Here is a 15,285-nt window from a genome sequence, read left to right on the forward strand (position 1 = left end):
TTTTTGCAGTAGGCTTGCCCAGTAGCGCAGAAGTAGTGAAAAATAATGGTGTGAGTAGTGTAGGAGATGTTTCTGATAGTTTTGCCTAGTTGAACCAAAGCACTCTTTCCCTTCTGCAGGTGCTAACCGGATCGTTTTGGAAGACTCCAACATCTTGCAGCCTGTGGGACTGACTGTCTTTGAGAACTGGCTGTACTGGATTGACAGGCAGCAGCAGATGATTGAAAAGATTGATATGACCGGTCGAGAAGGACGTACAAAGGTCCAGGCTCGTATTGCACAACTCAGTGACATCCATGCTGTGAAGGAGCTCAACCTGCAGGAATACAGTGAGTGCAATCCTGCTTGCAGGTACAAATAGGGCCTGGGAGACTCGAGCCAAGAGACACGAGCCTGTTGTGCCTTGTTGCTGATCAACATCAGTGAAGAAGGAAGGGGTGAGAAATTGGTATCTGTGCTGTTAGGTTGTTTCCTTCAGGCACTTGGCAACGGACTGGAAATCTATCACAACCCCAGCATCATGTTTTGTTGCTGATGACAACTTGATTGGTAGTCCCATCCAGGCACCTGGCATTTGAGTGTCTCTAGACACAGTGAAAACATCCTGTTATCCCTAATAGAGGACTTTCTGGATCATGCTAGTGCATTGTTATTGGGTGTTCACTGTTTAGGCAAGCACAGCTCTCAGGGCCTGTCACTAGCTGTCAAAGTTTCAGTGGACTGCCTGCCTTGAAGGCAAAGTGAACAATTTTTGGTGGTGGTGTTTCATACTGAAAGTGAATTGACAGAAGAGCAATGTTGCATTGCACAAAGGAAGTGTGTATTAAATAGCAATTTGTGTTGATCATGGCTGCACTTTTAAAAAATTTCTGCTTACCAGGCCTTTTGACACACACATGCTTGAAGTGGTGGGAGATGAACGGTTAAAGCAGTGGAGTTGCTGTCATCCTGGAGGAAATAGGCCTGGTTAGTAGGCTGTGGTGCATGCCTTGGAGAAATAGGTAGAAAAATGTCTGGGGATGTTTAATTAAAACATCAGCGCAGACTACTACTAGTTTTGTGTGCTATTAATCTCAGTAAATCTGTCAGGAGTTCCAAGAGAAGTATGTTGTCCTTATTAAACATTAAAATGAAGATATATATTTATCTAGAGCGTGTTAATTTGAGTTTCAGAGATAGTGTGGAAGCTTCAGAATTTGTAAATTAGAAAAGTTTATTTTTTAAATGGTCTTTGGTAGAGCAAATGAAGTATGGAATCCAAGACATCTTTTTGTATTACTAATGTGCTATTTGCTGCGGAGAACTACTGCCACCTCACACAAGAAGCAAAATGCTTTGAGTACTGTTTTAGTATAAATTCTTAGAGTAGTTTCAGATCATGGAGAATTACCAATGTATGCTGTAATTATAGATGTGTGTAAAGGGAGAAATACAGACAACAAAATACAATATTAACAGAGATTTTATCATTAATCCTCTCTCCAGGGGGTAATGAAGAAATGACTGAAAGGTCATAAAATAGTTGGGGATTTCTTATCAGTCCCTGTCTTATTTTTAAAATCCTAGGACAACATCCGTGCTCTCAAGATAATGGTGGCTGCTCGCACATTTGCATTGTGAAGGGGGATGGCTCCACTCGCTGCTCTTGCCCCGTGCACCTGGTGCTGCTGCAGGATGAGCTGTCCTGTGGAGGTGAGTCCTTCACGAGTTCTGTGTCACTGAGCTCTTAGCTTCAGCCTTGGGGAGGGTCTCCATCTTCAGGGATGGCTTCTGAGCCATAGGAATGTGACAGTGCACCGGGTGCTGTTACACACCTGTATAGACTCACCTCTTTCCCTCCACCCTCCAGCTAAATTTGCAACTATTGAGAAGGAATAAGGGAAGAGGAAAAAAATCCCTAACTGTTGAATAAGGATTTCTGTTCACCCTTTCTACTTAAGACTCACGCTTAAGACTCAACTTAAGTTGAATTATATCAACTTGATTCTTTAATTGTATGATTTTTATTACTTTTTGCTGTCACTCACCATGTTCTGCCCTTCCAGGCAGTGGTAGATTCTCACATTCTGGCACATTGCATAGTCTGTGCTGTTTTGTACTTCTCTGTTGTCCTCCCCAAGCTCACCCTGTGCGTGTCTTTCTGAACTGCAGACCCAGAAGGGCAAGTTGCCTCCTTCCATGGCAATATGGCCATTGTAGCCCATGCCCTGGTGTCTCTAGGGATGGGGCTGGAATGGGGGAGAGGACAGGCACTTTGGTGCCACTGGACTGAATGGATTTATTATGCAATCATCTCGCCGTTGAGGCGACGTGTGGTCTCACAATGGAACAAGAGCTAACATAATCCAGATATTTTCTCAGAGCAAGTTGAATACCAGGCCAAAAAGCCGTGGGAGGAAAGGGGGATTAAAAAAAGGGAAAATATCCACACTTACTTACTGCCTGAGATTAACAGTTAATGTAGTAAATGTTAAATAACAGCTAACAGATGTGTTGAGGTAGTGGAACTCGACTAGATGGAGCAGTTTTTTGTTTTAAAATAATTTTGACTGAATAGAGCTGTGAAGGGCACATAACTAGACACTGAGTCACAGTGCCTCCATCTGCAGCAAATTACATCCTTTTAAAATCTTCTATACAATGACTGTCAAACATGAAAAAGAGGGTAAGCCATTGGCTGTGTATACAGTGGTGTGGCAGGAAAAGGTGAGTTGAAGAGTGTGATGGCTTTGACTTGAAGTCTTACTAAGAGAAAGGTGTGACAGTCTGAAGTAGGAAGGGAAGAAAATAATTGTGCTTTGAGTGTGCATGTTTCTCTGTTCCTCTTGTTCTTCATCTGTCAAGCCCCCATTGATGTGAGCCTGCATCAGTCACACTGGCCTCAAGGTCTGCAAAAGTGTCTGTGAACGCAGTGGCTGTGGAAGTGACCTTATGATGTGGCATGTTGTTCATCAGCTGCTTTGATATAGGAAAGCAGCTGAGCTCTTGTCCTTACCTGTCCTGATCTGCTGTTTGTTCACCTGGATTTTTAACTTCTGTTTGTTTGCTTGATTTTCAAAGAACCACCAACATGCTCCCCTCAGCAGTTCACCTGTTTCACAGGTGAGATTGACTGCATCCCGGTGGCCTGGCGCTGCGATGGGTTCACTGAGTGTGAAGACCACAGTGACGAGAAGAACTGCCCAGTGTGCTCTGACAGCCAGTTCCAGTGTGAGAGTGGGCAGTGCATAGACAGTGCCCTGCGCTGCAATGGGGAAGCGAATTGTCAGGACAACTCGGACGAGAAGAACTGCGAAGGTATGGAGGATACTGCCAAGTGGGATGGAAATGTACCTGTCACAGGGACACTGGGATGAGTACCAGCATTATTGCTGTGTAGGATTTGAAAAGATCCAAAGTTCTGCTAGTTTTTAAACTGCTCTGTTAAATATAAGTTATTTCATAACTCCATACTTTTGTTTCTCTGCCTGTGAAGTGGAAATAAAGAGTGATCTCCATCAGAATGGCTTAAATGCCGTTTGTGAAAAGTACTATCAAAAATGGCATGATTTTAAGCTCTAAAAACCTAGTATCTGGGGGTGAACTACAAAGTGGAACAAATCCTTGTCATAGTTTTTTGTGTGCCTTGTACCGAGTAAAGGTTTTGGGATTGTTTATTTTACAATACCTGAACAAAATGAGCTTTTCTGAGTAAGCGGGAGTGAGAGACAGAGGAGATTTCTGGAGACCTCTTCTTCCCATAAAGCACAGCAAAAGAGAGTATTTAAGCCATCTTTACAGAGGGAAGTGCTGTTGCCAGCACAATGAGAATTAAGTTCATTTTGGAAAGAACAGGTTTTGCTGGTGGAATCTGAACTGCACCACCACTACAAACCATGAAATCTCAGCAAACTCATCCTTTCCCTATTGCAGTTGTAGGGACAGCTTGTAAGCTCGAAAGGATGCTTCTTCTTTATATCCTTTCAGTGCATTTTCCTTCTTTGTGGAGACTGTTGAAATGTCTTTAAATCAAGGCTAAATTTCTTTCCAAAAGATGTGCTTCAGCTCAAAGAAAAACACAGAGCTGAAATTCCCGTGTGCTAAAAGGTGATTATTAGCTAGCTGAGATGCTGACATCTGAAAATATGTTGTGCAAGTTAACTTCCCAGTTGTCATTCACCAACTGGAGATGTCAAGACTAGGGGCTGTTTATCACCTTCAAAGTGGTCCTGTTGCTGAGAGTATTCAAGTTCATTACAAATCAGAAAAGCCTTTAGTTTAACTTCTTAATTCAGCTGAAGACAAAAAAGGATTTCTGGATTTAAGAGAAACAGCAGGCAGGTATATGTGGAAACAGCAGCAGCCAACACCTTGCCTGCAGCACCTTTTATTTTTTCAGTGTACTGGCAAAGCTTCAGTTTTATATTTTGTCCTCTGTTTCTGTTTAAAAACATAATATCAAGTCAATATATTGTCTCATGATTGAGGACTTCTCTGGTTTACAGGAAGAGCACAAGGACATTAAGAAGGACATTTATCTTTCTTAAACAATTTTATTATCATGGCTTGGCAGATTTATTTTTCATAACTTAATTCTTTCTTATATTATAGTAAATGCTTGGGTTTGGAGATTCTTATAGTAATATTGCAATAACCATATCCAGGGATAAGTGCCTGTCTTCTTAATGGCCTCTGAGTTATTTTAGATGAGGGTCACTTTATCTTGTAGTGTTCTTACTGTAAGCAGGCAGTAAAGCCCAGGTACCAGTGTGCACTATCCTCCACAGAACACTGAGTCGCTTGCTCTGCATGGTTCACGTGAGGGGCTTTGTGTGCCACTGGCTACTTCCAGAAATGAAGCTTGCAGCAGTCCAAGCTCTCCCAAGATACTCCTGATTATATGCTTTGGTGTCTTTATTTCTTAACGATTTTCAAGAGAGGTTTCTGATGCTGACTGTTGGTGTGGGGGTTCTTTGCAGTGCTGTGTTTAACGGATCAGTTCCGCTGTGCCAGTGGGCAGTGCATCGGGAAAAGCAAGAAGTGTGATCACAACCTGGACTGCAGTGACAGCTCTGATGAGCAAGGATGTTGTAAGTGTACTGCCTGAGACTGGAGACTTGGTTGCAGTATCCAAAATTTGCTTCTCATCTTTCCTAAGAGTTTGATTTTATTCTGCCAAGCAGACTGAATTAGTTGGTCCCAGAATTAAAAATGCTTCTCTTCATAACTGCTGTCATGCAATTAGTGCACAATGTGGTGGAATAGAAATAACAAAAATAATTAGTATATTGAACAAGTAGTTTCTGAGGCAGAGAATGCCTGTTACTTTTCTTCTTACTTTTTTTTAAATTTTAAAAGAAGTAAAAGGTTTGTTTTACTATAATGTTTATATCCTGAGTTGGTGCAATATTAAAAATATCTACTGGCATGAAGCGTTCATATATAACTTCTCTGCTTCATGGTTTTCTCATCCAGAGAATTAATAGCAGGTGCTTTCAGAATCAGAGGAGCACTCTGTTTATAGAGTAAACCTTCTAAAATTTCTTTTTTTTTATCTTGAAAGGATGTAATTCTGAGCTTGATTTCTGATTTGTAACAAGTGATATCCCCAACCTTGAAATCTCCAGGGCTCTACAAGAAAGCCACTGCCTTCAAAATTCCAATTTGAAAGTTCACTTTCACTGTTGGTGCTTTAAAAGAAATTATAAATAGGAACATCTCGTCTTGTGTTAGAGATCCATATATCACAGCTGGCACACAAATAATTTGAAAATGCAAAGCCAGAGTTGGACCCTTGATCTTAAGAAGGAGTATTAAGAGATGTTCTGTCATGCTACCAAGTCACTAGTGACATTATCACAGGCTTGTGTAGTTCCCTTTATTAGAGTTTGTATGTTCTCCAGTTTTTTAACAGAGGATGGGAAATTGGCCCACCCAGAATAAGATGGCAGTTGTCACCATCCCTCTTTCACTATGATCAGAAATCTGTTTACTTATCTCTGTAGACTGTGACAAGCTGGTTCAAGTGTGTGTTTGGTGTTCAGGGAGAAGGAAATGTGTTGAGGAAAAAACTTTCAGTAATGTGTAAGATGTAAAACACTGACTGGAACAAAAAAATACTTTAAAGTCTGCCTTTCTTGTCAAATTCATGAGCACAGGCAGGGGGTTGTCATTTACTCCCAGAAATGTCATTGCTTAGAATTGGTCTTGTAGAGAAAGCCATTCATTTTGACTGTTGAATAATTGTTTTGGGTACAGAGTCCTCGTAAGGTGGCACTTCTCAGGCTGATGCTCAGCTGTATCTGTAACCATAAGGGTGGGTCAGATGTGGAATAGTTTAGGTAGTTTAATAAACAGCAGCAAACCCCAAATTCATCACTGCTGAACAGTCAAGATGGTGCACCATAAGTGATTGTTACACTGCTGAGAAAAGGGAGGGCCGGTCTGTTACTCTGATAGCTGAGGTGTGACAAGAAAAGCACAAGAGGAGTCCCCTGCACAGTGTCATCTGGAGGCCTGGCTGCAGGTCTTGTTCATCAAGTTCAAAGGATAGCTCTGCTTGTCAAACTGAAGCAAGAGCAGGGCCATCACTCCCCCTGCACATGCATGTACTTACTGCTCATTTCCTGTTATTTGTGATCTGAAAAACCTCATGGCGTGTTTGGAGGTCATCTTGGAGGCTGCAGGTAGCCCTTATGGACACTGAGTCTTTGAACAGACCTGTCCTAGGGCCTGTTTGTTCCTCCCATATATTAATTTGAAAGTTGTTGTCCGCCTACAGAAGAGGAGGAAAGCGGAAAGACGCAAGAAAAATTGATGTTGGTCCAAACTTACATGGTCTGATTTTCCTTTTCCCTTTTAGACACAACAGAGGAACCTGCACCACAGCCCAACAACACCATAGGCTCCATCATTGGTGTGATCCTTACAGTCTTTGTGGTGGGAGCAATGTACTTCATCTGCCAGAGGGTGCTGTGCCCACGCATGAAGGGCGATGGGGAAACCATGACCAATGATTACGTGGTGCATGGACCAGCCTCAGTACCTCTGGGCTACGTGCCTCACCCAAGCTCTCTGTCAGGGTCTCTCCCTGGTAAGTAAAGGGCATGATCCTTGTCCTTGGCACCCCACAGCTGTACTTGAGGATACTGTGCATCTGTGTACAGGAAATGTCTGCTCCAGATGCAGTTCTTGGAAGCTGTGGGAAGCCAGGACTGCCAAGGCTTGTTGCCATCCTTCTTTAAAATAATGAAATGCTATTTTACCCGTGCTGTTCACAAGCATTTAGGCACTTAGCTTAAATAACTGCACACACTGTGCATTTTCTTCTTTTGCTATATGGAATCCCCTTTTTGGGCTATTGCAGCACCAGCAAATTTTCACAACATTATAGGGTAAAGTTACACAGAGTTATATTCATGGGACTTTAAACATTATGTAATCATTCTTGGTAGGTTTGCAGTCTAAGTTTGTATGCTTGTGAGACGACTTGCCAAGTCTATAATGATCAGCAATAACTTTGGTCTCAACTTATTTAATTTAATGATGAATTTTCCAGTACCAGCCCAAGCACATGATGCTACTGCTGTTTAAAAAGTAAAACTTAACCACAACATTGCACTTCATCTATATGCAGTGCTTCTGTATATATTGATTAAATATGTACTGTAACTTGTGGCTTTTAGATCCAGCAGGCTCCTCTCAGAGCATGATTTGGTTTTAATACCAAGATAATTAATTTTGGGTTTGCAAGTTGTGCTTATACTGCTGTTGTCCTTCAGATTATTTTTTTAAGCTTCCTTTTGTCTGTGAATTGAGGAAGAATTGAATACTGACATACATCTCTGTTCTTCAGGTATGTCTCGAGGTAAATCTGTCATCAGCTCCCTCAGCATTATGGGAGGGAGCAGTGGCCCACCCTATGACAGAGCCCATGTTACAGGAGCCTCCTCCAGCAGTTCTTCAAGTACCAAAGGCACTTACTTTCCTCCAGTAAGTCATTCTGTTATTCATAAACTTTTAAAAACTTTCAGGGAAGTGACAGTGTCTGTCTAAAGGTTAATCAATTGACAGATTCATGTTTTGATTTAGAATTCTAATATAATAAACTTGTTTGGATATGGAGTAAGTGATTTTGAAATGGAAGAGGATTGTCTTTTTCCAAAATGGTCTAGAAATTTTCACTTAATTAAAAAAAGTTGTGAGAGAGCTCAGTGCCAGGAAGAAAGATATTAGATTGAATGTCAGGGGAGATGGAAAAAATCCCTGTAGATGTTGAGCAGCTCTGGCAGAGAGATCTCCTTTCATTATACTCTGCCATGTGCCTCTGACAGTAAAACTAATGTTGATTCTGTACAGACCTGTCAAGGAGTTAAAATGAAGCTTTGTGTCACGTGTCTTACAAGTGACAGGTAAATAAGTAAACAAGTGTTTTGCAGCTCTGTAACATCCCTCCATCACAAATGTGTAGGGTGCTGCACTAACTGCTGTGTAGCAGTTGGTGGCAGCCCTAGAGGGCTCCCTGTCTCTTCACTTCTAGCATCTGTGGTGGTTGGTTTGGGTATTTTCATGGAGCTCGCCAAGCCACGGTCGAGTGTTAGAGAACCCCATGGTTGGTCAGTGAAGGCTGGAATCTTCAACTGTTGGTTTTCAGATCTGAGAATCAACTGATCAGGCTTTAAATCACCTTTAAATTAATCCAAATACATGGAATAAGAACATGCCTGCATAGGGAAGGAATGCTTGCCTTGGCCAGCATGCTGCAAGTATTATAAGCAGAGCAATACTTGGAGACTGCAGCTTGCAGGAGCAGAGATCTGCCAGTCTGCCTTGGGCAGTGGTATCCCTAGTGACAATCTAGAATTGAACAGCTTGCTGCAACTTTACTTCTCAGCACTGGCTGTGTCAAAATAGCCAAAGCAGTCGGTGTTTTTTGAGAAGAGCTTAGTAGTAGCCAATAGGAATGGCAACAAATGGCATTTCCAGGGTCTGATAAGAGCTGGGGAATAAACAGGAAAAAAATCCTGTTTGCTGGGAGGGCTATGTATGTATGCAGTTCTTTACTTAAGGTTCCTATTAGACAGTACTAAAAACTATAAACTGGTGTTTTTTCGAGTTCCCTTTGTATCTTTCCTTTTTAAAAGTGCCTTTTTTCCTTTCTTACTCCTTAGATTTTGAACCCACCACCATCACCAGCTACTGAACGTTCACACTACACCATGGAATTTGGTTATTCTTCAAACAGCCCATCCACTCATAGATCCTACAGGTAATTACTATTACAGTAGCTCCTGTCAGGATCAAAGCAGTTAGTGTAGAAAATGCAGAATAAAGGCAGCCTCTGCTCTGTAAGAATTACAATCAAAGGCCCTAATTCTGCAAGCACTAAACTGGTGCTTAAATGGGCTCATGTGTATCATGTCAATGCTGGCTGTGTGGAAGTGCAGCACTGTTTGAGGTAAATCATACACTAAGTGGGTAGTGATACATCCCTGGGGTATATTCCTTAGGGGGAATGACAGCACTCATCACAAAACTAGCTATGTGCCAAAAGAAACGTAGTGCCATGAGTATTTTAAGCCAAAAAAACTTATCCTGGAGTGAATCCTGCCTTTTTTAGGCTTCTGCCATAAATAATTTATTATGTAATAATCAGAAATTATAAGCAAATGCCCTATGGAGGAAAAGTTGGCAATATAAAGGCTGATAGGTCACAAGTAACATTAATGTTGTTGTCTCGATAAAGCACAGAATTTCCAGTTTGACACAATAAGGGTTAATGTCTGGAAAAGATTGCTAACCTTTTGCTTTATTTTCTCTTGACTAGTATTTATGAGCATGCATTTCATCTCTCTTTGAATGTATTTTTCTTACCTTCTCTGTAAGAATGCTGGAGTTAGTTACGATTTTATGACAAGTTAAATAGAGCAATAGACCCCTGCTACACAAGGGTGTAAAGGTTCCCCTCCCAAATCACCAGTAGATTTGGTCAATGAGAAGAGAGCGCTGTATTTGTCTGAAAGATGTGCCTCCCTAACACAGAGCCTTTGGGGGCTTTGGGTAATGAGGTATCTGGGGCTGAACACACATCTCTTCTCCATTAGCAGAAAATATGGCCTCTGTTGTGCAGAAGGTCAGACCAGATGTTTATAATGATCCCTTGCAGCCATATGAAAAATCTTTTAAAATTACAAGTAATTTTCTAATGAAAGAAACCAAATTCAGGCACCAGCATGGGTCATCTGCTGGTTAGCCGATGTGACTTTTAGTACTATAAATTATATTAGGGATGTAGCATAGGGTTTAATTTTTTCCAAATGCTCCCCCATCCAAAAATAAACACTGCTCTTGCTGCTTCTGATCTTACTTCTTTCCTAATATTCTGACTTGACTATAGAGGAGCTGCATTCCCTTGTGTTCCCAGCCACTGACAGTGATGCTGGGAGTTGTAGTTACCATGCATTTCCCTTTCTAATTTGTTTCCTTGAAACTATCTTGGGCTCATTTTAAAAGATGTTTTGTGGTAGCAGCCTTTGAGAATTTCATCCCAGTTACTTCTCTAAGGAATGCTTCTCCTGAGTGCTCTGAGTGTGCCAGGTAATTTTCAGTCCTTCTGTCTGGCCTTGGAAGTTAGTATCCAGAAATTGCATAATGGAAACAGAATTATCTTCTCCATAATTGCAACACAGCTATTACAAAGGCACATGCACACCCATGCCCTCCCTGCCCCACTGTCTTAGGAGCAACTTTTTCTACCTCAATTAAGTCCTTAGGGAGCCTGTTGTGTGAGACTTGCTCTCAGCCACTGCTCCTTTCTGTGGCACAGCACAAGCTCTTACAGGTGCTCCTTGCATCTCTGAGCAGGCAGTGCCAGGGTCACCAGAAACATCTGGAGATTGGGAAGCACTTAGCAAACCTGGGCTCTTCAGTGTTCTTGGCATCACAGAATGCTGTGGGGGAGGAGAGAACTTCAGCCCATCCAGTTCCACCCTCTGCCATGGGTGGGGACATCTTCCCCTAGACCAGGTTATTCCATGCCCTGTCCAGGCTGGCCTGGAATGCTTCCAGGGATGGGGAACCCACATTATGTGTGGATTCCCACATTATGTGTGGGAATCCAGGGCATCCCTGTGGCTGCCCTGGAAGGTCTGGGACCCTGGCAGGGGGTCAGAAATGCCCCTGTACAGAGCCCTGAGAGACACTGTCTCTGATCTCCATCCACAGAAAAGAGTTTTCAATCTTACAGGATGAATTACAAGCTCTGAATGTTTGATATAAGTAGTAATTAGTGTGGCAAGGGTGCAAAAGTAGAATTTTAGGATTCTAGATAAGGCATTCAAAGGGGGCAAGATGAAGGAAACTGGGCATGCCTTGTCCTTTTTCTTCTTCTTCATGCCCTCCATGTTTCACTGTGGTCTTGGCATTTTTCTGTTGGTTTAGGCTGGGGACACACTGTTCAACATGGGTGATAGATATTGGCACGTTATTGTAAATACAGCACACATAGTTTCTCGTATATAATGTTTGTAGCATCCCACTGAGGGGCAGAGCCCTGCACGCTGTCCTGCAGGACAGACCTGCTGCAGGTCAGAGAGAAAATATTTTAAATAAGAAAGAATAAACAACCTTGAAAACCAGCACAGACGAATTACAACTCCTTCTTTGGCAGCGAGTCTGAAAGACAGAGACTTTCTACAATCTCGGGAGCATCTAAATATCACAGATCCCGACAATTATGGATTAAATTAACCTGAATAATAGAATACTTACACCAAACGTGGCCTACCGTCCAATTCCAGCAGTTTCGAGCACAAAATTTATTTTCTACAAGTAAAGCCCAAAATAATGTGTTATACAATGGAAAGATCTCCTCTTAGAAGATTTAATGGGTTACTACAAAAATATAGAGAAAGGGCTTTGCAGAATAAATGACCTTGATAACAGATCTGGCAATAAGAGTCATGATAAAGCAAAGCTTAGATAAATTAAACATTTCCTCTGTCCCCCAAGTGTATTATCTGCATTTTTATATTGCATTTATACCACCCACATTGTGTAGAGTATAACAATTCTTTCTACATGTAGCTCTGATATGAAGAACAACTAGTTAAAACAAAATGGGTACCTGATGGAGGGGATTCTGGTTACAGAAAAAAAATTGTCTGCAAAGCCTATAACCAGTCATACATAATTCTTGACCTGCTTCTATTGCAGAGCGGGGGGGAAAAACCCCTACAGCTTTAAGGGTTGTAGCCCTTCTGCAGGGAAAGTTTGGAGAGGAGATGCTGTGCATTACTGCAGAGGTTGCCCCGCTTTCTGTTTCCACCTTGGCTTATCCCCTTTGAGAAAGGAAAAGTGACCCATTCCCCCTCCCCTCCATCTCCCCGCTACAGCTACCGGCCCTACAGCTACCGGCACTTCGCGCCGCCCACCACGCCCTGCAGCACGGACGTGTGCGACAGCGACTACGCCCCGAGCCGCCGGCTCCCCGCCGCCGCCGCCGCCAAGGGCTACACCAGCGACCTCAACTACGACTCGGAGCCGGTGCCGCCGCCGCCCACGCCGCGCAGCCAGTACCTGTCTGCCGAGGAGAACTGCGAGAGCTGCCCGCCGTCCCCCTACACGGAGCGCAGCTACTCGCACCACCTGTACCCGCCGCCGCCGTCGCCCTGCACCGACTCCTCGTGAGGGGCAGCCCCCCGCCCTGCGCTGTAAATACAAAACGTTCTGCTGGGGACGGGGGGGGGGGAGGAGAGGACAGTGTACAGTGAAATGTGTGGGCGGAGGAGGAGCACTGAAGATATTTGTACAGAAGAATTCTAAAAAAACAAAAAAACAAAACAAAAAAAAAACAAAAAGGAAAAAAAAAAGATATTTATATATTTTCTTAAACAGCAGCTGCTGCTTGTGCCATAAGAAGAAAGAGTTTTTGTATAAAAGATCCCAGATGTTTGTACAAAAAGTTTTTATTTTTGCAAATGGAACACAAAAACATGCCTTAATCCAGTGAAGTGACTGAGCACATAGGGAAATGGAAGGGCTGGGATATGTTTCTTGTCCAGTGAGGTGATACGTGAGTTTTGTCAATACCAAAAATGTTTAAAGTAGTTAATAATAAAGAAGTCCGTCTCAGAGCAGCATACCATAGATACTCGGAAGTAGCCAAATAACCTCTATGTTAACTGCAGAAGGCCAGCAACTAAAGTTAAACTTGAAAATGCAGTCAGGACAGATACTAACCTTACACAAAGGGCTTTGTTTTCTACAGGAATACAGCAGTCGTAGCAGTGAATCCAGAGAATCAATTGCACACTTTTTAAAATGAATACACCTCTGTTTTTCCTTAATGCATTTAACAAATGAGAGCGTTTAAAGCTTTCTCCCTGCTTCTGGAATTTCAGTTACTTTTGTTGGGTGTGTCTTAAAATTTGGTTTTTAATCCCAGTTAGGTTTTCTTTCTTCATCCTTTCTTCCTGCCTGTGTCACTTAAATTCATGATATTCCTGTTTAGAGTACTGCTAGAACTGGGCTGCTGTAAATGCTGGTGTTTCTCCTAATTAGCCTTGTCATATAGTGGTTATCATCCCATACATTACCCTCCTCATTTTGCCAGCATGGTAGGTCTCTGTTTTGTACCAGGTCAGTACGATTCTCACATCATTGACAAGGGTAATATGCATATACCTGAATGATTTTTAGTCCCTTAAAAAAGAAAATCTTATTTTGACCTAGTGCCCACAAAATGTCAAATATTTTTATACCACATATAATATAGACAGCATATTTATAATCTATAAATTTAACCATGGATTGTTAGTTTTACTGTAAATGAATAATATATCCTTGCAGTACTTTCAGTGTATATTGATATCACAGTATACAAATCATATATATAAATATATATATTATTTTTTCCTAGTAAGGAAGCATTTAACTTTCAGTGGAACAACTGTCCATAAGAAAGATAGATGTTTTGATCATTGGAAGGGGTTCCCCTGCTATATTAACTGCTCGTATTTTCTTTGTGTTAGGTAAAGCCAGTTTTTCTCAGTATGATTTTGACATACCTCCTCTTTTGTGTGGTGTGAGTTTAATACTTAAGTATTAACCACTGTGAATGTCAAATTTTAAGATATTCTTAACCAAACCATTTTATATTCACATCTCTATTTTTGTATATTGTCATATTTAACCCCTTCTCCCATCAGCCTCACCATGGTGATTTTGACAGGGAGATTATTTAATCAAGTGAAAACATTATTTGTGTGGTTTAAGGGGCAACCTAGGGTATTGTTAGCTCCTCTTGGACTCCAGTGCAGTGCTTTGAATTTGTTTTGTTGCAGCAGACCACACAGCATACCTGGTCTTAGATGGCATTGTGCATTTGCACCTTCTTTTGACATCACATCCACTGAAGGTGCTCAGTGCCTTCACAGACTGGCCCTCTGAGTCTTCTTTCTCAAAACAAAGGTCCTGGGAGCTCCTGCCTCCTCACCTTTGGGTATGGAATGGGGATAGCAACTTTCCAGAGGCGCCTTTGGGTTTTATTGTTCTCTGTTGCTTCCTTCCCAGCCATAAGTTATCTGAAAATATGGCTTGGGCTTGCAATTGATGCTGTTGACAAAATTAATGACAAGTTATTTTTGCTAGCTGCCACTCATCTGGAGTACTGGATGCTCATTTGGTTTCAGCTCCAAGGAAAACTGTGTCATTGGGATTCCATCTCTAATAAAGGGTTTTTCCTACTAGTCCAGTATACCTGAGGAATCTTTAAAAAGCCTTGTTGATCTCCAGGCTATTGCTGTTGGTCTCTGAAGATGGTGTACTAAGGGTTTTTTTTGCCCAGCTTCATTCTAGTTTCTAGGAATTATGGTGGTTGTTCTTCTGACTCTTCCGGCTCTTCCTTGCTGGTGGAGAAGCTTCCTTGTGTTGTCCAGCAGGATGGATGTTGGGGAGGGTGTTGTGAACTCTAAGGGAACTGAAAACCATATATATGAAGGGGGGGGAGGGCGGGTGTGTTGGGGTGGGGGGTGAGGCTGGCACACCGATGAGAATTAGAATTTCTCTGTTGTTTACATTTTTTCATGTGCAGCATTCTGTGTGGGGTTCACATGTGGAAACTTGCACTAATGAACTCAGAAGAATATTGTATTGTTGTATCTCAGTCCAAGTGCTTGTACTGCAATGGTCTCTTCTTGCAAAATGCTTTTCTCCGTGTGCCAATTTCTGTTTGAAAAACTCCAGGATGGTTGAGCTTAAGGAGTGGTATCCTCTTTCTGGTGCAGCTGGACTGCCTCACTGAGGCAT

At 42.1% G+C, this 15,285-nt stretch overlaps 1 protein-coding gene across 2 annotated transcripts in view; it reads left to right on the top strand.

The window, feature by feature from the left end:
• LRP6 (LDL receptor related protein 6) overlaps positions 1-14,958 on the top strand; it is a 117,978-nt gene extending 103,020 nt beyond the window's left edge. For both annotated transcript variants that reach the window (XM_053943535.1, XM_053943536.1), the window contains 8 exons: positions 120-329; positions 1,567-1,692; positions 3,061-3,297; positions 4,959-5,069; positions 6,842-7,072; positions 7,835-7,971; positions 9,150-9,247; positions 12,372-14,958. In XM_053943535.1, coding sequence (XP_053799510.1) covers positions 120-329; positions 1,567-1,692; positions 3,061-3,297; positions 4,959-5,069; positions 6,842-7,072; positions 7,835-7,971; positions 9,150-9,247; positions 12,372-12,666 — 1,445 coding nt within the window. In that variant the 3' untranslated portion in view covers positions 12,667-14,958. The remainder of the gene's footprint in view (positions 1-119; positions 330-1,566; positions 1,693-3,060; positions 3,298-4,958; positions 5,070-6,841; positions 7,073-7,834; positions 7,972-9,149; positions 9,248-12,371) is intronic.
• The last annotated feature ends 327 nt before the right edge of the window (positions 14,959-15,285 follow it).

This window comes from Vidua chalybeata, chromosome 5 (assembly GCF_026979565.1).
Source record: "Vidua chalybeata isolate OUT-0048 chromosome 5, bVidCha1 merged haplotype, whole genome shotgun sequence".
NCBI classification, from domain to species: Eukaryota; Metazoa; Chordata; class Aves; order Passeriformes; family Viduidae; genus Vidua; species Vidua chalybeata.